The 25521-nt window shown below is 36.0% G+C and overlaps 1 protein-coding gene across 3 annotated transcripts; it reads right to left on the reverse strand.

Moving 5' to 3' along the window:
- On the reverse strand, positions 1 to 25418 carry LOC117330643 (muskelin-like). 3 transcript variants are annotated; one of them, XM_033889076.1, is made up of 21 exons: positions 25314 to 25418; positions 24994 to 25063; positions 23268 to 23410; positions 22921 to 23009; positions 21744 to 21853; positions 21205 to 21342; positions 20928 to 20982; positions 20614 to 20688; positions 19957 to 20028; positions 19578 to 19690; positions 18818 to 18931; positions 18473 to 18630; positions 17222 to 17366; positions 16586 to 16694; positions 14439 to 14509; positions 13614 to 13690; positions 12412 to 12523; positions 6777 to 6854; positions 5991 to 6155; positions 5485 to 5542; positions 1 to 3743 (listed from the first exon to the last, which is right to left on the reverse strand). In XM_033889076.1, the coding sequence occupies exons 1-21, from the start codon at positions 25391 to 25393 to the stop codon at positions 3613 to 3615; spliced, it is 2163 nt and encodes a 720-aa protein (XP_033744967.1). In that variant the 5' UTR covers positions 25394 to 25418; the 3' UTR covers positions 1 to 3612. The 3 variants fall into 3 exon arrangements, with proteins under 3 accessions (XP_033744967.1, XP_033744965.1, XP_033744964.1); XM_033889074.1 differs by having other exon boundaries at positions 16559 to 16694; XM_033889073.1 differs by having other exon boundaries at positions 16466 to 16694.
- Between the last annotated feature and the right edge of the window lie 103 nt (positions 25419 to 25521).

Below are 25521 nucleotides of genomic sequence, written 5' to 3' on the forward strand. Positions count from 1 at the left end.
TTTAAAATGGTACATTTATTCCATTTTGTAATACGTACAATAACATTCTTTCATGATACACTCACACAACATATACCCTAAACAAATGATATCTGAAAATAACAGTTAAAATATACACAATTTTCAACAGAGCAAACTTGACACTTTAAAGATATCACATGTTCTTAAGACACTGGTACATACAATGTAACTGTATAAATGAATATGTATCGAGTCCATAATCACCATTTAACATTTTATGAATTTGCTGTTACCTTATCAAACCCACAGGGGCTAGGCATGATTCTATGATCCAGAATGAAATATTCAACCCAGGAGTCCGACCAGGAACTCAGGGTCCGACAGGGGTTGACCCTTGGGTTAATTATTTCATTTTGGGTCATATCAAGGTGTCTGACCCAGAATGAAATATTTTAACCACAGGATTCCAACCCAAGCATATCACATTGTCTAGCCCCTGTAATGTAACCCAATTTTATACTCATAAAAGGATATGTTTAGCAACAGGTTTTATTTTTCTTTATATATTTGCGACCTGAATCCATCATGTATATACCACAATCTTTATAGAGGGATACTGTACAAATCTAGCAGTAAAATGTAAAAAAAGAGCACTTTTTAAACTGATTACCAGTAATTTGGAATCTAATTTATATATTAAAATAAATAAACATTATAAATACTGCATTCATTTCTGATGCCCAAAAAGATGAAACTGCAGCAATAAAAACTATCTGATGCGAATTTTTTTACATCTCAAAGCAAAACATACCTCAACTAGTGAGGTCTATTAGGTTTCAAAGGGCATTTATTCATGTAACTGTACACATCAATCTTTCAGTGTAATTTAATCTCGCATGTATTCAAGATCTTTAAACATAAGCACCCAATAAAGAAATTTTACAGCGATACTTTATAGCCCTTTGTTTTAAAGGAACTAATTAAGTTATACTATATTTTTCAGTCAGCGACAAAAAATTCATTTTCTCCAAAAATGAACTTTTGTAACTAGTATATGAACTCAATCAGTTTGTATGACAAATACACTTGCTTAACAAATTCCAGATAGCATTTAATTGCAATCAGGCTATTCCATTAAAATATATATCCCAAGGAGAGTAATCCAGAAATAAAGAGAGTCTATCCATAATGGGGATGGAAGAAAATGTATCTTATAATATAGTACTGTTGGAATTAAACCACTTCTGTTGGTAGTTCCTGTTTGATGAACTGGAGTCCTCCTATTGGGTACATATTTTACTAGAATAGCCTTTAGTATGTATGCTAAAAGAAGACTCATTCCATAGCCCATTTTGATAAATAGATGATCTTACATAAGTACTGTTGTCATATTAATTAATTAAATAGACAAGTATGAAATTTTATTCGTCATATAACTTGTTTTCATTAAGTATAACTGAAAGCTCCCCATATAATTGCGCTATAAAATGGGTGAATTTCACTTTTTAACGTACATTTCTCCTGCCTAAGGAAATACTGTGATGTCAATATATTAATTACACGAGGAAGTGTGATACAATATCTATGACATGGTAGAGCAGGGTAATTATGTTATTAATAGTTTCTTCGTTGTCTATGCCATTTGAAATACCTCTGGTCACAGTACTTTCTGACTATTAACCAAATTTGATAGTATGTAGGGGTATAATTTATCATAGTAATACTGCTGTCAGTCACCCCGAGTGACTTTTTGGTTTTACGGAAAACAGAACCATTTCATTATATATCACTGTCTTTTTGACACTAATTTTGAAAAATTCCTCTCCAAACCAATAAATCTCCAGAAAAAATCACAAACTGTATTTGAATTTTATGTTTTAAGGAATTACATTACTCTCCTCCCGTTCCCTTATCAACATCAGTTTTGCATAACTTTCAACAACATCAAGATTTATATAATATCATTTTTTATAAAATGTCACGTTATTTAAAACTGTTATGATTTGAAATTGTAAAATTAAGATAACTCAACCTCACAACTGCCTGACTAGTCTCAACATCGGTGCTTTTGAATACACTCCTGCTTTTTTATACTAGAAAACACAAATACACAACATACAGTCAACAACACAGATATAATGATTTGAACCTGTCAAGTCATATTCTAATACAAGTGTAGATGCCATGTGACATAATGTCCTTTATCTTAAATCACTTTAAGAGCTAAACTGGTGTGAATATACTTTGTACAATTAACACACATGCAAAACTCACAAATACATTAGTATGTCATTAAGACATTGCTTCCTCACAAACAACCGCAGGGACAACCTCAGAATGTAAGAATTCCTAATGCAGCTTTCAAAGACATCCTGGTATATGTTGACATTGACAATATCTTAAAAGTTGTCAATAACAATGTCTTAACAACTATTTGAGATTATGTCTTAACAGTTGTCAGGGACAATGTATCAACACTTGTAAGGTCTTAATGACAATGTCTTAACACTTGTCAGGGACAACATCTTAATGACAATGTCTTAACACTTGACAAGGACAACATCTTAATGACAATGTTTTAACACTTGTCAAGGACAACATCTTAATGACAATGTCTTAACACTTGACAAGGACAACATCTTAATGACAAGGTCTTAACACTTGTCAGGGACAATGTCTTAATGACAATATCTTAACACCTGTCAGAGACAACATTGTAAAGACAATGTCATACCAATTGTCACAGACAATGTCTGAACCAATGTCAGGATGGATGTCTTATCACTTGCCAAGGACAATGTCTCAACATTTACCCGGGCAATGTCTTGACTAATGTCAATGACCTATGACATCTTAATAATTATTGTGATGATGTCTGAACATGGAAAGTATCTGATACATTATCCTTGATACCATTATGTGGAGTCAGAAAATTATGTTACAATTCTCACAGACAATGCCCAGTTTGTTGCCATAATGGCAGGAGAAAGGGACCATACAGCTATCATGTTAACTTTCACTTATCTTGCCATGATAGACTTCTGTTTATAAACAGTGATATACCGTAATTATTTTTGATAAGTATGTCAAATCGAACACCAAGTTTTTGCCATCAATAATGATATATTGATTTTATATATATCAGCAAACAATGTACTAGGGTCTTCATAACACACCAGGGGAAATTTAGAATAAATAGTCAATCATCCATATCATGGAAACGGTTGACTAACCTCAGTTTAGCAAGATGATCATCTGTATGTTGTATATGACAAAAGTGTTTAAAAACAACTATTGTCAGAAAGATACAAGAGAGAACTAATCACATCTTGGACAGGTTCACCCAACATTATCCTGGGATATGTTGACCAATCGCATCATGGGAAGAGTTGACCAATCACATCATACATTTTAGGACAAGTTGACCAATTATACCATCGGAGGAGTTGACCAATTACATCATGGGAAGAATTGATCAACCACATCATGAGAAAAAGTTGACCAATCACATTATGGTAATCACATCTTGGGAAGAGTTGGATCAATCGTAAGGAGGATTATTTCATAGGAGTAATCCTTGAATTAGGTAACAGTTATACGGGGCCCAAATATCTCTGATGAATGTGAACACATCCTGTCCTGTGATGACTATCACATCATCGGGATGAGGTCGACGAGATTGCCTTTGGGCTGGGTCATCTGTTCGGGGAAAAAGGCCACTAACTTGTCGAAAAGTTCCGTTCTCGACTGATAGTGTTCGCTAGTCTCTACACCTGCCATCTCTGTCAAAAAAAAATCAATTAATTAATTTAACATTTAAACAATCTACTTGAATGATATTTTTGAAAATAAAATTCTAATTCAAAATTAAATTCCCTACTGACACACAATACAACATTGCATCCAGGACCTGATGTCCTAACCTGGTAAACTTAAAAGGTTCTGATGGCTTCACAATCATTGGCCACAGTAAAATGTCACCATTGATCAGAGTAAAATGTCACCACAACGTTTATTTGTTTGTTAGTTTTCTGGGTTTATTTCCCCATAAACAGCCAGGGTCATTTTGAGGTGGAGTCTCCTTGTAGTAGCTGGTGACTACCTCACTGAACAACATACTGGAGGCTGTCGCATACCATCCAGAACAAGAGGCCCAATGGGCCTGTATCGCTCACCTGGCTCTACAGCAACTTTGAAGTTGATTGAGGTGATTTCTACAGATACTATGCTGTTTACTTTATTCAAATATCATAGTAGGCTAGGTTTATTCATATTAATAAATTTTGGCCTAATATCAGGTCTCGGGGGCTCTTGGCTATCGCAAAATTATTGTTTACAGATTTATGCCGATTTTACCCCTTTGACCTTGAATGTAGGTCAAGGTCATTCATTTGAACAAACTTGGTAGCCCTTCACCCCAGCATGCTAAAAGCCTAACATCAAGTCCCTGGGCCTCTTGGTTATTAAGAAGAAGTAATTTGAAGATTACAGCCTATTTGACCCATGTGACCTTTAGTGAAGGTCAAGGTCATTCATTTGAACAAACTTGGTAGCCCTTCACCCTAGCATGCTACAGACCCAATACCAAGTCCCTGGGCTTCTTGGTCATTGAGAAGAAGTCGTTTGAAGATTATAGCCTATTTGACCCATGTGACCTTGAATGAAGGTCAAGGTCATTTATTTGAACAAACTTTGTAGCCCTTCACCCCAGCATGCTACAGGCCTAATATCAAGTCCCTGGGCCTCTTGGTTATTGAGAAGAAGTCGTTTGAAGATTATAGCCGATTTGACCCATGTGACCTTGAATGAAGGTCAAAGTCATTTATTTGAACAAACTTTGTAGCCCTTCACCCCAGCATGCTACAGGCCTAATAGCAAGTCCCTTGGCCTCTTGGTCATTGAGAAGAAGTCGTTTGAAGATTATAGCCTATTTGACCCATGTGACCTTGAATGAAGGTCAAGATCATTTATTTGAACAAACTTTGTCGCCCTTCACCCCAGCATGCTACAGGCCCAATATCAAGTCCCTGGGCTTCTTGGTTATTGAGAAGAAGTTGTTTAAATGAAAAAGTTGACAAACGGACGGACGACAGACGCCACACCATGGCATAAGCTCACTTGCCCTTCGGGCAGGTGAGCTAACAATTAGGGTAAAGCATCTTGCCAAATGACACAGCACGGACCAGCCCATTTCTCAGCTTCCAGAGAAACACAAACCAACATGTGTAGGGAGCATCAAACCACTCATCTTGAATCTTAACCCAAGATTACGTGGCTGCTACTCTAACCGACTGAGCTATCGCGGCCACCACCAAAATGTGTCACATACTGTGCTGCCAAATTCTATAAATTATTACATAGAAATGGAAAGATTTCATTTTATAATACAGTATAAAAGTTTTTGAGAGGTGAATTTATTCATCTTCAGAGCTTAATTTACTGTGTAGTATATGACAGAACATCTACCTCGGTATATTTTCCATCATATTTGTTTGATTCTGCCAAGATAATTATCTGACTTACCATTAAAAACATCTTCCTCCTCTTCTGCCTTGAACAATGTTGATGCCAGCAACTGAAACTAGTGTGGAAAAAAGCATAAAAATCATCCCTTTGATCATCTTGCATCATACATGAATTAACAAAATAATGTAGAACCTTATCAAACTTGAGTGTCAAGCAGAATGTTAGTGTCTTCATTCTGTTAATTTATCAGAGACAGGATAGATCAATGAAATAGAAAATATCCAAGCATGAACATGGCACTTGCTTCATTCTTCCCTGAACTCCTCAACTCAAAAATGTTTTAAACCACGTTAATCCAAAATCCCTTCTGACATTCTGAATTAGTAGTTTCTCTAAGGAAATGGTGGTTAGGTGTCACCTTTGAATTTTACCTTGACTGATGATCACAAAAATTTAATCAGGTGTAGAACTTGTGATTACTATTAACCTCCACCAACAAAATGAGGTGTAAAATCAGGCAAATTAGATTTTTTTTTCACTTTTTGCTTTACTTTTTTAATTACCTCAGATCGTTCCTCTGGGTTGTTATGATCCACAATTTCAGCTAAACTGGCTTGAAGGTACAACATGGCTGACCGGGAATCAGATTCTGACATTTCTTGGAATTTAAACTTCCGAATTAAATATTTGCATCGCCGTAACAAATTTTCAGCAGTGGGTCGACAAAGCTGCAATACAAAGACACATAGGTTGTATATCTCTCATGTTTCTAATATTTTCCTTAGGATATACAGTAAGTAAAGTGACTCATGGACAATGTCAAATTGACAAGTCCCAAGTCATCCCAAAATAAAGCTCCCAGGCTCCGGTTCTGTACATGATGAAGCACTGTATGTGATGTTCGACACAGAATCGAGAAGGAACACTTCACCACGACCATGTTCATTCCAGAGATCTGTCTGGCCCTGTGGACATACCGATGGATAGGACAAGTCTCACCAGAGGGGTATCCAGGCCACAGGAGGTCTCGACCACCGGCCCTATCACGTTATGTGAACACAATATGGCCATGATAGATGCTAAACCAGCAACTTATTAATTAACAAGTTCATAGCAAATTTACATTTAAATTCTTAACATGCAATTCATTTTTTTTTTACTGGAAAAGCAAAAGGATCCAAACCAAATGGTAGCTGGTCAAAGTTCAAGTTTCTGTCCATCCAACACAAGACCTGTTTCCAGAGCACCATATAGTATCAAAGCCAGGTCTCTGTTTCACAGAACATAAATATATATTGGATTTAGCCACCTCTATCATCAAACAAAACAATAATCATAAGCAGGCTTACTTTTAATGTCCAGAAATCATCCAATCTCATCTTTGGTAAGCTTTCCTTTCCAGGGTTCCCACCAAATAGGTAGTGTACCTACAACACAGAACAGTCACACTTATCCCGGTTACAGGTCTGCCCTAAATTGTGTTCTTTTTCTCTCACTCTCTCTTTCGTACTAATCCCTGGTACAGGTCTGCTGTAGTAAATCATGTTCTTTTTCTCTCACTCTCTCTTTTGTACTAATCCCTGGTACAGGTCTGCTGTAGTAAATCATGTTCTTTTTCTCTCACTCTCTCTTTCCCTGGTACAGGTCTGCTGTAGTAATTCATGTTCTTTTTCTCTCACTCTCTTTTGTACTAACCCTTGTACATGTCTGCTGTAGTAAATCATGTTCTCGTTCTCTCACTCTCTCTTTCATACTAATCCCTGGTACAGGTCTGCTGTAGTAAATCATGTTCTCGTTCTCTCACTCTCTCTTTCGTACTAATCCCTGGTACAGGTCAACCCTAGTAAATCATGTTCTTTTTCTCTCACTCTCTTTCATACTAATACCTGGTACAGGTCTACTGTAGTAAATCATGTTCTTTTTCTCTCACTCTCTCTATCCCTGGTACAGGTCTGCTGTAGTAAATCATGTTCTTTTTCTCTCACTCTCTTTCGTACTAATCCCTGGTACAGGTCTGCTGTAGTAAATCATGTTCTTTTTCTCTCACTCCCCCGTTTGTACTAATCCCTGGTACAGGTCTGCTGTAGTAAATCATGTTCTTTTTCTCTCACTCTCTCTTTTATACTAATCTCAGGTACAGGTCTGCTGTAAATCATGTTCTTTTTCTCCCACTCTCATTCTTGTTCAGGATATTATAGTATACAGTTGTTTCATACCGGAGTCAACTGTCAAAATTGGGACTCGGGAAACAGGGTTGATCCCAACACCTCTGGCAAATAATAATTTCTAGCAATTTTCTTGGGAAAGCGTCTTAATTACTTAATTTACATTGACATAAAGGGTCGGTTAACAACAGTAATTTTTGTTGATAAATTTCATGTTATTTGTAACCTTAACTCTACTGCTGTTCTTGAATCATTGCATTTCTCAGGTTTACATCCACACCAATCCAAATCATTAGAAGATTGCAATATGTTTCATTTTTAATGCTAAAACTGAATAGATAATTTTTATCTAAAAAAAAATATATAAACCTGTATACTGGACAGGTATGTTTTTTCACATTTTCCTTGAGGAAAACGAATTCACAGTTCCATCTATATATATGACCTGAAGACCCAAGCAAATTGTGAAAACTGCTAATAAGTCGTTTGCCAATTTTTTTTTTATTCATGTAATGTACTTATATATTACACTGTTTATATTTACTACATAGTGCGTTGGTATTTGGTTTGGTTTGGTTTGGAATTGTTTTACAGCTAGTTAAGACAATGTAAGCAAGTTTACCACTGCGTTTGTCATTGGTTATACAGATTTCTACCACAATACCCCGTGTTATTCAACTCTCAGACCATCAGTTAATCATTACAGCCGTTGATTAACAATCTGTTTATACCACACGTGGTATAAACTCTGTACGCATTTCGATTGGCTAACACGGTGAACTTTGACCCAAGCTGCAATTGTTATTGACGTCATCAATAATCTGATGACGTCACCTCACCTGGTCCCGGACGTCACCGGTACACTTTATTTGCATACGCGAAATTATACTTGGCCACGTTTCCCTTGGATTCAAGCCGATATTATTTTGGTAGAAACAGGTCACACGACTCGAAATTGTTGGATATGGAATTTATTTCACACTCGTAAGTTATTTTTTAAAAAGTTGCAAAAAACACTCGCTAAAGCTCGTGTCTTTTGTAACTTTTAAAAAATAACTTACTCGTGTGAAATAAATTCCATATCCAACAACCACTCGTTGTGTAACCTCTATATAACAGGCCCTGCTATTTCAGGATAAATTTTCATTTTGCTTACATAATCTTGATAACTCGGTCATACAAACACTGTCTTATACCCCTTCTGACCGAGCCTGTTTTCAAAATTGATAAATGAGGATTAAATCTCATCAGCTGGTTCTAGACTCTGACAATGTTATAGATCTTAACAACATTATAGACCCTAACAAGGTTATAGACCCCAACAACATTATAGACCCCAGCAAGGTTATAGACCCCAACAAGGTTATAGACCCCAACAAGGTTATATAGACCCCAACAAGGTTATAGACCCCAACAAGGTTATAGACCCTAACAAGTTTATAGAACCTAACACCATTATAGACCCTAACAACATTATAGACCCCAACAAGGTTATAGACCCTAACAAGGTTATAGACCCTAACAAGGTTATAGACCCTAACACCATTATAGACCCTAACAGCATTATAGACCCCAACAACATTATAGACCCCAGCAAGGTTATATAGACCCTAACAAGGTTATAGACCCTAACACCATTATAGACCCTAACAACATTTTAGACCCTAACAACATTATAGACCCCAACAAGGTTATAGATCCTAACAAGGTTATAGACCCTAACAACATTATAGACCCCAACAAGGTTATAGACCCCAACAAGGTTATAGACCCCAACAAGGTTATATAGACCCCAACAAGGTTATAGACCCTAACACCATTATAGACCCTAACAACATTATAGACCCCAGCAAGGTTATAGACCCCAACAAGGTTATAGACCCTAACAAGGTTATAGACCCCAACAACATTATAGACCCTAACAACATTATAGACCCCAACAAGGTTATAGACCCTAACAAGGTTATAGACCCTAACAACATTATAGACCCCAGCAAGGTTATAGACCCCAACAAGGTTATAGACCCCAACAAGGTTATAGACCCTAACACCATTATAGACCCTAACAACATTATAGACCCCAACAAGGTTATAGACCCTAACAAGGTTATAGACCCTAACAACATTATAGACCCCAACAAGGTTATAGACCCCAACAAGGTTATAGACCCTAACACCATTATAGACCCTAACAACATTATAGACCCCAACAAGGTTATAGACCCTAACAAGGTTATAGACCCTAACAACATTATAGACCCCAGCAAGGTTATAGACCCCAACAAGGTTATAGACCCCAACAAGGTTATAGACCCTAACACCCTTATAGACCCTAACAACATTATAGACCCCAACAAGGTTATAGACCCTAACAAGGTTATAGACCCTAACAACATTATAGACCCCAACAAGGTTATAGACCCCAACAAGGTTATAGACCCCAACAAGGTTATAGACCCTAACACCATTATAGACCCTAACAACATTATAGACCCCAACAAGGTTATAGACCCTAACAAGGTTTTAGACCCTATCAACGTTATAGACCCCAACAAGGTTATAGACTCCAACAAGGTTATAGACCCTAACAAGGTTATAGACCCCAACAAGGTTATAGACCCCAACAACATTATAGACCCCAACAAGGTTATAGACCCCAACAAGGTTATAGACCCCAACAAGGTTATAGACCCCAACAACATTATAGACCCCAACAAGGTTAAAGACCCCAACAAGGTTATAGACCCCAACAAGGTTATAGACCCCAACAACATTATAGACCCCAGCAAGGTTATATAGACCCTAACAAAATTATAACAATGTTGCAGGCTCTAATAACAAGAGGCCCAGGGGCCTTAACGGTCATCTGACTCTAAATTAAAGACCCTTATAATATTGTAGTATGAATTCTCTGCAGGTTTAGTGGCACTGTTGGCCATGGTGGCCATCTTGGATTTCTGACCTACCTTAAAAATAATAACACTTGGCCATGACCATCTCAGGATCATTTCTGGTAAGTTAGAGCCAAATCCCACGGGTGGAATTTGAGAAGAAGTTTGAAATACGTATTGTTCAGGAAAACCATGATTGCGCAATCATTTTACAAAATGGCCACCATGGCTGCCATGTCAAAGTTTTTACGTGGCCAAAAAATAACAACACTTTGTTGCCTCTCTTTCCTTAGCATCCTCACCAATTTCCAGCTAAATGGCACCAGTGGAACTGGAGAAGAAGTTTAAAATGTGTTTTTCAAGATGGTTGCCATGACGGCCATCTTGGATTTCTGATCGACTTGAAAAATAACAACACTTGGTCAGGACTATCTCAGGATCATTTCTGGTAAGTAAGAGCTCAATCCCACTGGTGGAATTTGAGAAGAAGTTTGAAATAGGTGTTGTTCAGAAGAACCATGATTGTGCAATCATTTTACAAAATGGCTGCCGTGGCTGCAATGTCGAAGTTTTTATGAAGCCGAAAAATAACAACACTTTATTGGCTCTCCTTCCATAACATCCTCACCAATTTCTAGCTCAATCGCACCAGTGGAACTGGAGAAGAAGTTTAAAATGTATTTTTCAAGATGGTTGCCATGGCGGCCATCTTGGATTTCTGACCGACCTGAAAAATAACAACACTTCCTCAGGACCATCCCAGGATCATTTCAGGCAAGTTTCAGCTCAATCTCACCAGTGGAACTTGAGAAGAAGTTTCAAATGTGTTTTCAAAATGGCGGCCATGGCGGCCATCTTGGATTTCAGACTGACCCGAAAAATAACAACACTTGGTCAGGACCATCCAAGCATTATTTCAGGCAAGTTTCAGCTCAATCCCACTGGTGGAATTTGAGAAGAAGTTTGAAATAGGTGTTGTTCAGAAGAACCATGATTGCGCAATCATTTTACAAAATGACTGCCGTGGCTGCAATGTCAAAGTTTTTATGAAGCCGAAAAATAACAACACTTTATTGGCTCTCCTTCCATAAAATCCTCACCAATTTCCAGCTCAATCGCACCAGTGGAACTGGAGAAGAAGTTTAAAATGTGTTTTTCAAGATGGTTGCCATGGTGGCCATCTTGGATTTCTGACCGACTTGAAAAATAACAACACTTGGTCAGGACCATCCCAGGATCATTTCTGGTAAGTTAGAGCTGAATCCCACTGATGGAATTTGAGAAGAAGTTTGAAATAGGTGTTGTTCAGAAGAACCATGATTGCGCAATCATGTTACAAAATGGCTGCCGTGGCTGCCATGTCAAAGTTTTCACAAAGCCGAAAAATAACAACACTTTATTGGCTTTCCTTCCTTAACATCCTCACCAATTTCTAGCTCAATCGCACCAGTGGAACTGGAGAAGAAGTTCAAAATGTATTTTTCAAGATGGTTGCCATGTCGGCCATCTTGGATTTCTGACCGACCTGAAAAATAACAACACTTCCTCAGGACCATCCCAGGATCATTTCAGGCAAGTTTCAGCTCAATCTCACCAGTGGAACTTGAGAAGAAGTTTCAAATGTGTTTTCAAAATGGCGGCCATGGCGGCCATCTTGGATTTCAGACTGACCCGAAAAATAACAACACTTGGTCAGGACCATCCAAGCATTATTTCAGACAAGTTTCAGCTCAATCCCACTGGTGGAACTTGAGAAGAAGTTTGAAATGTGAAAAGTTTACGCACGGCGGACGGCGCACGGCGGACGGCGGACGGCGCACGACGACGGACGAAACATGATGACTATAGGTCATCCTGACCCTTCGGGTCAGATGACCTAATAAGCCAACTACATGTACTCATTCTGATATTTACCAGACAGTACTTACCTTGTGAACGTGATCGTAGACCAGTTGGTGAGCAAACCTGGGTACTGGTTCTACGTGCTGCATCTTTGTCCAGTACTGTTGTCCAGAGTTTTCGTTCTTGTAAACACATGACCTAAAGGTAACAAAACAAGACACACCATCAATTACCAGGTCTTCCTCAAAATAACTTCAGGCATGTCAATTTCTTAGAATTTTTTCATAAAATCTAAATCCTATTGACTACGTTTCAAGCTTTGAAATCTAAAAGAACATCATGTCAAATTCTCTATAATTAAACAAAATCACTGGTAAATCAGCAGTTTAGAACAGAATTTCAGTCATTTTTCTACACTATTTCTTACATCTATGGACATTTTATCTTTCACTGCAGTGACACCTGTCTTTTTGCACATCGAAGAGACAAAATGATTAATAGCTGCTTTTTAGATTATCTTACAGACGTCCAGAACAAATCATCATCAAATTGCTTGAGTCAATACATTGTGTAACACATGAAACAAAAAGGTATTATCATAAATGTAATATGATATTAATTTAATATGAAGTGCATGAAGAGTAATTTTACAAATTGGATAGTGCGCTATATAAATGTTGTATATAATAATCGTTATCTATCATTATTAATTAGGACCAACAGAATTTGAGTCAATAAAAGTCATTTGGCACTATAGGAACATGTTAAGACATAGAAGGATGTCCTTTAAACCAGGTGTTGGTTATGTCAGGCATGTTTCTCTGTATGTATACATTTCATTCAGTCTGTTTTTATTACTTTTCCCTGGTAGGCTTTTCTTTGGTTTGATTTTGTATTGCTTAAAGTCCTATCAACAGCTATAGTCATTTAAGGACAGCCTCCCCCTGTGTGCAAGATGCATGTTTGTAGTGTGCGTGTTTTTGGAGGCCGCCGTATATTCGTGTTTGTCACTGTGTGATAGTGTGAAACTAATGTCAACTTTATAGTGCTACCTCACTGGAGCATACTGCCAACAACATCCATCGAGACACCCCAACCGGTCATATTATACTGGCAATGGGCAAACCAGCCGTCCCACTACCAAAATACTAAGCATTAAGTGAGAGTAGCAACTACCATTTCTAGAGACCTTACTATCTGCTCATTTCTTCTCATATCATACAGTAATTACTTATACTTAAAAATCTAAATCTTCATTTGTCCAGGACACCATACATTCATTACTTACCACTTATTTTTACTAATATCATACACCCAAAATGAGTTTTTCACATTGTCTCGTTTATCCTTGTCTTTACTTAGTCCCTGTAAACAGAAATGAATTATACTAAAACAAGATAAATTTCAACATGAAATAAGGCACTTTTTGTACCATTAATTCAGAAAGTATTCTATGTAAAATAAATATAATGAGTGATTTCATATTTACCAAGAGTTATATACTTTACCCTATTAGCAACCTCCAAAAGTTTGAGCTTCTGCAGGGCGAGAACAACCCCAGGTCCGATGGCCCGGGGCCAGTAGATTTGGTCTGTGGGCAAGTAAATATTGGTGACTACTTGCCCGATTGGCAAGTGCAAAATTTCTCAAAATGTTTACCTTTCCCTTAGAGTAATTGAAGATACTACTAATTCAGTTTAATTGGACCACTATGTTCCACCTTTGGGCAAGTACTTTTGAACCTAAACTTGCCCGAAGGACCAGTGATCCTGAAAATTTTCTTTCTGCCCTGTTATGTTTATATCATTGAATAAAGTGAACAAACAATTAGTTGTATCCGAAAGACATTCTACTGAACTCTATACTCAATATATAACTTTCTGTCATATATATGATTATTTTGAGGGTGCTGTTTAGTAGTATTTCATTTAATTTTCTGGCGTTAATATGATACCTTTAAATCATGGGTGTCATTCTATTCAGTTTTTGACAAGAAGTGTATACTCTGACAGTAGCATAGTTTCTTCAATAACTGGTGTGACTTTCTGACAGCTGGAGTAACACTTCAGTAATAGATTACTTCAGAAATATTTTATCACTTGACTATACTCACTGAGAGAACATGTATTTCATCAGAGTCCGGGTCAATTGTAGCACGCTGTGTAAAGCCGGCTGCTGGTATAGCTGTCAATCGGAAACATCAATATTTATTAGACATTATGTGTCAATTTATATCAACATAACTGGTCAGTTCATCTAAGCCTTTATCTACACAAATTATATCAATGTACTCTCTGGCTTCGTATAATGATGATAATTTATCAATTATTATGGTCTAAACATTTTCCCTGTTCATCTGATGGAGGGAGCCTTACCATAATCAAATTTAAAATTTGACTTAGCTTCCAGCCATTCATATTGACAAAATGGAGGGACATGAATAGAAAATAAGTTAAATACAACCTAATGATGCCTTTAATTATGTATAAATATATAATCTAAAAGTTTACCGGATACCTCATTCAACTTTCTTGAAACATGTAAATGCTAAGTATCAAGATTTCAAATGAGGGACATTAGAAGAGATTACAATTCAAGTTTTATACTAAATATTTGGTCCAAACTAATATATATCCTTAAACTTCATCAAAAGATGACGAAGTGTGATGGAGAGACACAGAGTTGGAGCATTTGAAAGGTACATAATTATAAGGATGCACCTACTCAGAGGAAACATTTGGGTATGTGGTACTATTTAACGTGTTTCATTATATTTACATACATGTATATCTCAAAGAAAAGAAAATCAACGTAATGTTGAAGGTAGCACTATGTAATATGATAAACATGATTTTTTTTCTTCAAATTTCAGAAAAAAAGGAATAAAATAGAACAAGAAACTTGTATTCTGAAACTGTAACTCAACAGGTAACTAATTCGTAACAAACACTCATACCGGGAGTTTAATTAAGAAAATCAAGCATTTTTGTCACCAGTCTGAAGGAAGCAAAAACAGGTGACAACATTTCTACAAGTACAGCATTAAAGTAGATATACAAATTACAGTTACAATTTTGAGGGCAAAATATGTTTTCACAATTATTGCTATTGATGGGATCTTCTGAGATGTTACATTAACTGTCCTATGAATTTCTTTTTTTTTCTCTTGAAATATCATTCATATGTACAACTTATGTCCTCAATGATTGAATTTGTTACCAATAATACTTAAACGTAATTATAAACAAGTTATATTAATCACTCTGTTTGGCCCTGATAGAAGTGTGCAAGGGGTTTTACTGTGGGAGGAAACCAGTGTACCAGGAGAAAACACACATCAGGCAGGTGACCTACTACCTTTTCACTTCCTGTCGGGAAACCAAACCCTTACCACCTAGGTGAAAGGCAACTGTGTTACCACATTACCACTCAACCATCCTTTCACAATTAACACCAAGTATAATCCCTGAGACCCTACAAAGTTAAAACTGTTTCCACTGTTCAGAAGAGTACTGGTATGCTGTTTTTGATATGTCAGAATACAAACTGATCGACTCCAGTAACAACCAAAATGAAAGCATATAGTGAGTGTGGCTATTTAAGTTATACCCACACACCCTCATCAATAAAATAAATCTGTCCAAAGGGTTCATGGAATATCCTGCACACAAGCTGATATCTTAAAAGTCAAGTGCAACCTTTGAACTCTAACCTTGACCAATGACCTCCTAAATCTAATCATATCTGAAAATATTAATTAAATCTTTACAAGCATTCCTGAGGCTGAACCGACACAAAGACAATGATTACAATAATATTTTACCTAAAAGACTCCACCTATTTATATTTACCACCCCCCCCTCCCCCCCATCAGTGATAAGTGAGGAGGATAATTAATACCAGAGGCATTGACAAAACTACTACCAGGTTAAAGAAACCCAAAACCACAACTGTCAGGGAAAGACCAAAAATCTGATACTGACAATAAAGAAGTCATAAACACTACCAAAAAGAATTAAGAAAACAAGCTTATTGGTAACTCCAACTCCAAAAGTGAAATTTAAAGTATTTATTGAAAAAAAACATGAAAACTCCAAATACCAAATGAATAACAAGCCATAATTCATCTGCCTGCCTCACCACTCTTTTTGATGAATTCTTTCAGCGCAGGATGATAATGAGCGGACATTTCATCCCAGAGAATATAGAGGGGGTTAGGAGAAGATTGCATACCCCCTACAGAGTTTGTCTCCTTCTTACTTCCATCAGCAATGATCTCAATCTGTCCTGTATCAACGTTATATGAGAAGAAGTCATTGAGGTATTCCTTTGCTCTCTGACCTGCAAACACATACAACACTCTCCTTTTCTGAAAAATGGAAATAAAATACATCATTATTATCTCTACAGACTTGAGTAAACAAGGCATTATTTTGCAAACAGTTCATAGCCCCCAAACCTCCAACCATGTGTCTAGAATACTCTACATCAAAAGTTACACAAAAGGTCATAAATCTGATAACATGGAGCTTTGAATAGTCTGCCATAAGAATATCTATACAGGACACATAGGCCTATCTACACAGGGAAAAGATTTTTTTTTCCCCCAAAACTATGGGAAATGTTTTGTAATTCATTTTGGTACTGATAGCTGAATGCCATGAAGACTTGAATGACTGACTAAAAAATAATGAAATCACTGAATTTAGCTATAAATCTAATAAAAATAATGACTTCCAAGATGTAGATCTATAATTGGGGGTATGGCTATCTGTAGTGATTTACAAAGTATCAATAATCTATCACTATCACTGTCACTGACATCCCTGGTACTCATTGCTACTGAAATAGAAAACATATTCATGTTTTTCGAAAATAAAAATAGTGAAAACTCACAGGATGAAAGAGCATTGAGTGTCCAATTCGTGAACGGAGCTCTGCACAATCCGTCATCACTTGTTTCCATGTGTTGGTGGGAACGTGGTATGCATACAGTCCGCTGAACTCCGGCTCACTGGTACGCTCTACCCCTTCACCGGCACTGCAGACATTATAACAACAACACAGTTTTGACAAAGTTGGTTAATTAGCAAGTAGTATATAAATATAAAATGGCAGGAAATAAGAAGACATTTTTTTTTCAAAGTGCATTCTAGATGTTTTATTGATGATTATCCCATGTCATTTTAAGGAATGTTTTTTACTTTAAAAAAGCTGTGGCTGCATTAAAATTCTGCTAAACGCTGAATAATTACTTTAAAACCTCAATTGAATTGGCATAGTATGATTAAGTTTAATTCTTAGACTGATATTTGACAACTTTCGTTAGATGAAACTTGTCTCAGACATTTAATTTGTTACCGATGAATGGGCCTACCTTATAAGCTTCGGTGACTTGTTGAATCGAACGTTCATGTTATGTACATTGTACAGGCATTTCACTATCAACTGATTTAAAAAATGCAACCTCTATTCCTAATAGAATTTGTTACAGAAACAAGCTAATGTTACGTTCACCTCATTATCACCCAGCATGGCCATTTTTGCAGGCCTATTTCTTGGAAATGGCATCAAAACCATTCAGAAGTTTTCTACGTTAATTTTAAGTATCAAATGTAGAAACAATCGGAGATTTCACTTATCGGTTGCCAAATGGAATATACTGAAGGGCTCGAGATGACTTTGCAATGTCCACATCAACTAGAGTGTGTACAAGCTACCTCCCCTTGCACAAACCAGGCAGCAAGTGTAAAAATTTGCAAAGAAAATAGTTCCGAATACTCAGGGATAAAGCAGGTCATTGTGTATGATTTTAACTGTTTTTTTCTATGATTTATCAATCTCAAGCAGATGTCTTTCAAACATATAAAAGTGTGAATCATAATACTAAATAACAAACAAATATATCCAGTCCTATCCTGAACTCATTGTGATTTATCATAGAAATAAGCGACATTTTGATTCCTCAAAACTTCCGAATGAATTTGTTCTCGGGGAAAGTCGCCGAGCACAGCTAGAGGTTACTTAAAACCCAGAACAAAATACAGATTACTAGTCACGGTAATATTTCACAGCCGAACCAATAAACACAAATATACCATGTTTTTTATGATTAATTCTTATAGTAATATTGTACTTCTGAACTACCTTGTGAGTACTCGACCCCCAAACACAAACAGTGTGCGTCTTTCAATATCCATGACCATTTGATGATCAAAGATTAACTTGGGTCCTCCCATTGCATGGGTGTCCTCGGTAATTATTGTCCATTTCGCTGACCCGATGTCGTACATATAGAAATCACTCTGGAAAAGAGAAAAGGATTACCATATCAGAAAATAAGTAAAATATTATTTGGGTGTCAAACAGTAAATTTACATTACAAATACACCCTCACTGAACCACAAAATTTTCAATTAAATGTTTTCCTCAGGACTAGAATCCAAACAAATCTGAAAAGTTATAGTACACATGTAGCTCTCATCAACTTACTTTGAGGTTGTCCGATGTGCGTACTGTCGAGTCTAAGTACCGCCCAAGTATAAATATCTGTTTTCGTTCGTGGTCAAGGCACATCTTGTGACATGACCTCGCAGAGGGACCACCCTACAATATAATCAAAAACACTTGGTCCACAATATAACTAAAAGGGGCATAAATGCCATAAAGGTTGGCGGATCCAAAAAATAATCCCAGGTGCATGTCAGTGTGTGATGACTACATCCACAGTGTTTCACAAAGTTTTGATGAATATTGTAGGAAGAGTTGTCTGGACAAAATCATGTACGCAGACAGACAGAAAAACTTGATTTCAGTACACCCCGCTAACTGAATTCATCACATGTACGGGTGGTACAAAAACTGCAGGCCCAGTTGTTCAAAGGGTGATTAGCTTAATCACTTGATTAGTGAAAAGCTCATTCTCCTTTACTTCAAAATCAGAGTGTGTGTATTCCTCAAAATAGGAAGATAGGAAGAGATTGACAAGTGTTTTGGGTTCATGAAATTTTGTAAAGTTAGCTTTACCAGAAATGATTTTATCAGGATATTAAAACTTGTTAAGATGTGATCAGCCTAAACACCTTTTGAACAATTGGGCCCAGATATTTATGCATGGAGTAATTATGCAAACTTTTGACTCCCATCCACAGTATGTCTCACCATGTGAATATGATGCAGCATGACAAATATCATTGCCACACTATGACGGGAGAGTTTGGAATTTCCTCCAGATATTAAGTTTAGTACCAACCTCCTCCTCTGTATTTTTACAGACACAAGACCACGTCCGAGATGGAATATGGTATGCCCACAGATCTGCTAAGTCTTGGCTTCCATCCCATCCCCCAAACAGATACAGTGTATCTATAAAAATAATATGACAACTTGAGAGAACTTTAGAGATGTAAGCCAAAGGTTGGGACAGAGTGTGTTGAAGTGGAGCTAATGAAATTTTAATGTAGCAATAAAATTTGTGATAAATGAATGCAAGATTAAATTTGAATCAAAACAAAAGTCAAGAGTTAGAGCCATCGGCTATTTACTTTTTACATGAATTGTACTCAAAAGAAATAATTACAAATAGTTGTTAAAATGATTATCCCCCTTGAAAGTAAAATGTAAAAGTATACCTGCCAGGATGTCCACACACATCTGGTGTCCGCCCCTCATCCCCGGCCGGTTTTCTGTCAACAGTTCCCCTACTAGAGAAACATACAAAACCTCAGTCAACAATTCCACTTAATTATCACATAGATGGACCATTATTCTATTCTTTCACAAAAAATATAAACATAACAAAAAAATAAATAAATAAATACATGTAAATAACTTAGAGAGCTGCATTAAAATTTCCCAGTAGTGTTCAGAGTTATGCCTAAAATGACACACTTAAAAAGGGACAAATCAGTAAAAATCTGAACAGATCATTTTTTGTAGTCTAGTATATTTTTCCATTTAGGAAAATACAGCTTAATTTTCACAAATGTTCTTTTCTTTTCACTGTAAACAACAGCAATATTTTAAACTCTTTTCAACCTTACTACTGTCGGTATAAAATGGGAACAAGAAGAAAATCTGTAATTTCTCAAATTTTAAGTAAATTGTAAACTAATCAAATTGGTTGAGATGTAATTAGGGAAATGACATAATTGATAATAGATCAACACCTTAACTTTTATTAACAATCAACATCTATATATAGTAAATATGCAAGGGCCTGCTACACCTCCCTCTTGGTTGGTTTAGGAGGAAATGTAAGTCAACTAGGATAATGAATGACTCCCTACCTTTTGTCATCGGCTTTATAGGTGTCCATTTTGGTTTGTAGTCTAGAAGGCCTATGTACTGGTCAAACAGTCTCTCTAAACAAAAATTCAAATTTCAAAAATGTATGCTACTGTACTTTTAAAGGTCAAATTTCAAACATTAAAACTATGTTTAAAGTAAAATTACTCTATTGAAATTTTTTGCATCATAGTGACTGAATTGATGCTAAATTTGATTTAATATCTGAATCAATTTCACTATTTAATCTTCTAAAATTGATGGCATTTAATACGGTCGTGTTATAACAGTTTAGTTGTGAGGATTAGCTGTTTACCTTGACATGCTCTCCAGACTAAAGACTCGCACGCATCAAAGTCACCCTGTTTCACCTGAAGACACAAATTCCATCTTTATACGTGAAATCAGAAATGTTCCATTACTATCTGCTGCCAGTGCATATTCCATTTGTTGAATTTACCACCTGAGCATCAATAGATTTTTATTGGAAATGTTAAAATTATCCCATTTCTGTAATATTGACCCCACTACACATAAATTTCAGTTATTTATGTACAACATGAGGCTTCCTTACATCCCATTTTAAATCTCACCAATTTGTCATGGAGCTCTGTCAGTATCGGATGTTCCAATTCAACTTTTGTCTTTTTCTGTAAGGCGTCATATGCTTCGATGAACTGTCGCTGTCGGAAATGTTTCAGACACAAACGGATTGCCTCCTTTTCTCTATACTATAATAAACAATCAGAATATTTTTCATAACTCTTTTTTTCAACTTTTTAAAAATAAAACTGATCAAATAAAGTATCAACTAATACAGGGTTTGCACTGTCTATTGTATCTACTAATATTTTATAATTTGTTTCCAGATTGAATGGTGTCCCTAAGCAGCAAGCTCTGTATAATTTGAGCAGTTTAAAAAAAATAAGTGGGATACTTTTTATTTTTTAATTTATGCTTCAAAAGGCTTCAGGGATAGCTTCAATGCAAAATGTGTAATTTCAAACTGAGTCAGAGCAAACTATTAATCATACAAGAATAAAATCTTAGTATCAATTAAATGGGAATCAGAATTAAAGCAGGTTAATCATTATTGACTATGACCTCAGCTCAGGTCCATCACTGTACTTACTGAATTAAACCAGTTTATACAAGGTTTCACCACTTCCCATTTGTCTGTGCCCCGTAACTCTATGTACCAAATACTGAAGTTGAAATTGGGTCCCCATGCTTGTATTGGGACTGTAAAAGAGTCAGAGATACAAAGTCTGATGAAAGGCAAACAAAATGTTATTAAATAAAAACAGACATAGCTTATTTTCAAAGTTCAATGAAACACTCTTAGCTTAGTTACAAGTAGGGTAAATTGTCCAGGTTCTATGTAAAAACATAAGATTAAACTAAAGTTATATAAAAGTTTGCAGACACTATTTAACTACAATAAAGTTGGAGGTCTAATATTAATCTAATAGTTCCAGTTACATTCAACAAGTCACTTTCTCTAATTTTTTGTCAAAATTTTTCCTCTTTTTCATTACTGAGTTAATCATTTCAAATTATACACATTGTACATGTACATGCAATTACTTATTATCCACACAAAATCCAACATTACCTGGTAGCTATTTTTCATGAAATGAATTTGAAGTAGGTAAAACTAATTACAAGTGGACCTAGATATCCATTTTTTGTCATATTTTAGTACAGTAGTTATGAAGAAAAAGTTTACAAACTTTACATGCAAACCAAAGATGGCCACTTGTTGGCTGTTGATTTTTTTATAATCCTGATCAAATAATATTCCAAATTTTATCATAGCTTAGCAGTAAAGAGAAATTGTTTGAAAACAGACCAAAGGACAGGTTGATACAGGACAACAGACCCAAAATACCAGGGCCTGTATTTATAGAACTGTCCTCAGACTCAGATACTTTTGGTGATAAATCTGATATCTTAATTAATTTTAGAACGACAAATGAGATATTACTTTTAATGTTAAGATTTTGATTTAAACTGCTATTTCATTATTTTAGTGAGATTAAAGAAAGTTCAGCTAAGCACAGATCTCATGCTTGATCATGGTTTCATGAATACGAACCAAAATTGTCAGCTAAGAATGTTATGATTAAATAATTACCTCCTGTGATGAGTAAATAACTACCTCCCTTGATGAGTAAATCATTACCTCCCTTGATGAATAAATCATTACCTCCCTTTATGATAGTGGCACATTCACTGGTATATTGTCCTGGTATGGGTTATTTTTTTTTGTTACAGTCAAAGGAAAATACATGATATAGGATATTTACCTATTTTGATATATCTGCAGGGAAAATAATGGTCTTCTATTTCACATTTCAGTACAAACTGCTCCGACAAGTGATCATTCTTCAAGCCACTGAAAAAAGAATGTGCCACACATTGATATAAACTTTTTAATGATGATTTCAAAGTTAACTTAAAAATAATGAAAACGGAAATTGGATAGTTTCATTTGTATTTATTTTTTCATTTACAAGATTATATAGTTTTAACTATTGACAGTCGTTTTTTTTTCAATTACAGTCAAATACACAGCCGACATTATCTGTTCTAGTTAAGTGCAGACATACCTGTATGAACATCAACACTGACAAACATAAACGTATGTATTTACCTTTCTAATAGCTCCACTACATGGTCATCGGTGAGGCCACCAAACACCTTGAACTTCTTCAAATTACACACATGCGTCTTTTCATATTTACCAAAGGTGATGGATTTAACAACTGAAGGTCTTTCTAGCTTCAAAATTAAGAACTGAGAAAAAAATAACAAAACGTTAAGTTGAACAAATCAACTTTCATATTTTCATGTTTGGTTTTAACTCAAAATATAGCATATAAGTCAAATACAATTGTGTAGAGGTCATAAACAAGTTGGCATCTGAATATTTTTAATATGATTTGAACTTCTTCAGGCATTATATATTTATTTTTTTTTAAATATATCTCATTTTAACAGTTCAATCACTAATTCACACCAAATTATTAATAATAATTTCCCATGAAACATTTTGTTTCATCATTCCACAACTTCAAGCGGAACAAACACAAAGTACGAAAGAAAACTATTTGCTTTACATTCAAATTCTCTTTTGGTATTGTAGAGAAAACTGGTGTAGGGTATCACCAGCCTTCTCTAGAAGACTAATGAATGCTCCCGTATCCCAAAACCCATACAATGTAGTGATAAGTACTCACGTGTAGTGGCTGTATGTATACATCTCTGACACCCGCGGGATTAAATACTAGCTCACGTGCGAAATGAGTTCCAACCAAGGGAGATAACTCCCTCGATTTTCACTACACTATTTCATTATATTACCAGACCTTCTTTTTTTATCCAATTTACACTGGGGATGAAATTATTGTGATTTTGTTTGATTTACTTAGATGGATTTAATGATGAAATCATGTAAATGTAATTAAGATGTTTAATGTGATCAAAATCCAAACTTTAACAATTTGGCAGTCTACTCCATGTGAATCTGACATGGGTTCAAGTTGCCTGTCTTAAGTTTCTTGCCATGTTATCCTCTAACACAATATAGCTCTGAAGATGTTGCAGTACTGATGTATCAGAACTAAATAAAAATATTAACATTGAACCGTTATAGCCAAAAAAGTGGAGCATGAATAGTCATAACTTATATTTGGCCTCAGGTACTAGATTTCCCTGCCAATACACACAAAACATTATACTTATATATATATTGGGTATATATTGAGAGCCAGTGCAAGGCGATAGCTTAGACTAGCGCCTGTTGTTTTGCCCACCCCAAGGGACAAGATGTAAGAATTTGTATATTTCAGGTTGGAGAATAGACTTATTACTTTATTATTAAGTGCCCTTGTGTTTCTATCAGTCAAAAGTTTAAGGACTACTATGGATCCAGGGGTTTGTAGTCTTGTGTAAAAGCAACAAGTTGGTGCGACTTGTAGATAGTGTTAAATACAGTCTCTGTCACTCAGCTGATCATGGAGCATGCTTCTTTGGCTCAGGAGGTACAGCCGAGGCTTATCATGCCGGAGACCCAGGTTCGATTCCTGCCGGGGCATTCAGCAGAAATGTGTTTTCCACTGTTCTTTCACATTGGAGCCCAACTAAAATCCCATTGGGGTATTGCGAGTATTGTTGAGATTTGGGTAAATCTCGAGAAAAACAGGCAGAGTATATGTACGTAATATAAAAGGAACTAGTTAAGTTCTGTACAGAAGAGCTCGTTTCTGCTGATCAGTAAAAGTAATACTCTTGTATCTCTGATACTGAACTCAAATATTTGGTTTTTAATGTCTTAGAGAAACGTCCCTGTTGTGTTCTGTACTCTTCCGTTTGTTTACCTGTGGAGGATGGTTAGAATCGGACGACCATCGTGACGATTGATCACTGGGACTGTCTACATACACATTTCTGCAATAACAACAGGAAAACAAATTAACAAACAGACATCTTCGCAAAACCAATTACCTTTAGCATTAATTATGTACAGGTGTTACGACTCGGATGTGTCCGCCAAATGACGCAGAACGGTCCTATTTTTTATACCAATTCCAAGATTGTATTATGGTATTACTTTCGATACACAAGTAATACAGAACAGTATTGCTGAAAAATATGAAGTCAAAAACTTCAAGAGAAATCGATTGCAACAAACTCTTACTCTGGTACATAGTTGTATGAGAAACTCGACCACTTGTGTACAGTGTATTTCAAAATTTGTGTTCCCGCATTCGCGGCCATAGTCTCCTTTACTGCGGGACTAAGAACCGGAAGTGTACAATTTATTCTTTTGTAGCGACGTTTAGGATACTGAATTTAAATGACAATTTACCAACATGTTAACTTAATTTCAGAGAAGAGAAAACATA

Source organism: Pecten maximus, chromosome 7, assembly GCF_902652985.1.
Source record: "Pecten maximus chromosome 7, xPecMax1.1, whole genome shotgun sequence".
Classification (NCBI taxonomy): Eukaryota; Metazoa; Mollusca; class Bivalvia; order Pectinida; family Pectinidae; genus Pecten; species Pecten maximus.

What these genes read in the sequence shown, in the direction of transcription:
- LOC117330643 (XM_033889073.1), bottom strand. Translation starts at nt 25,393, where the DNA reads ATGGCCGCGAATGCGGGAACACAAATTTTGAAATACACTGTACACAAG. An exon ending in AGTCTGGAGAGCATGTCAAG is followed by an intron (nt 20,689 to 20,927) that starts GTAAACAGCTAA and finishes ATTTTTGTTTAG; the next exon opens with AGAGACTGTTTGACCAGTAC. An exon ending in ATGATTTCTGGACATTAAAA is followed by an intron (nt 6,156 to 6,776) that starts GTAAGCCTGCTT and finishes TTTGTATTGCAG; the next exon opens with CTTTGTCGACCCACTGCTGA.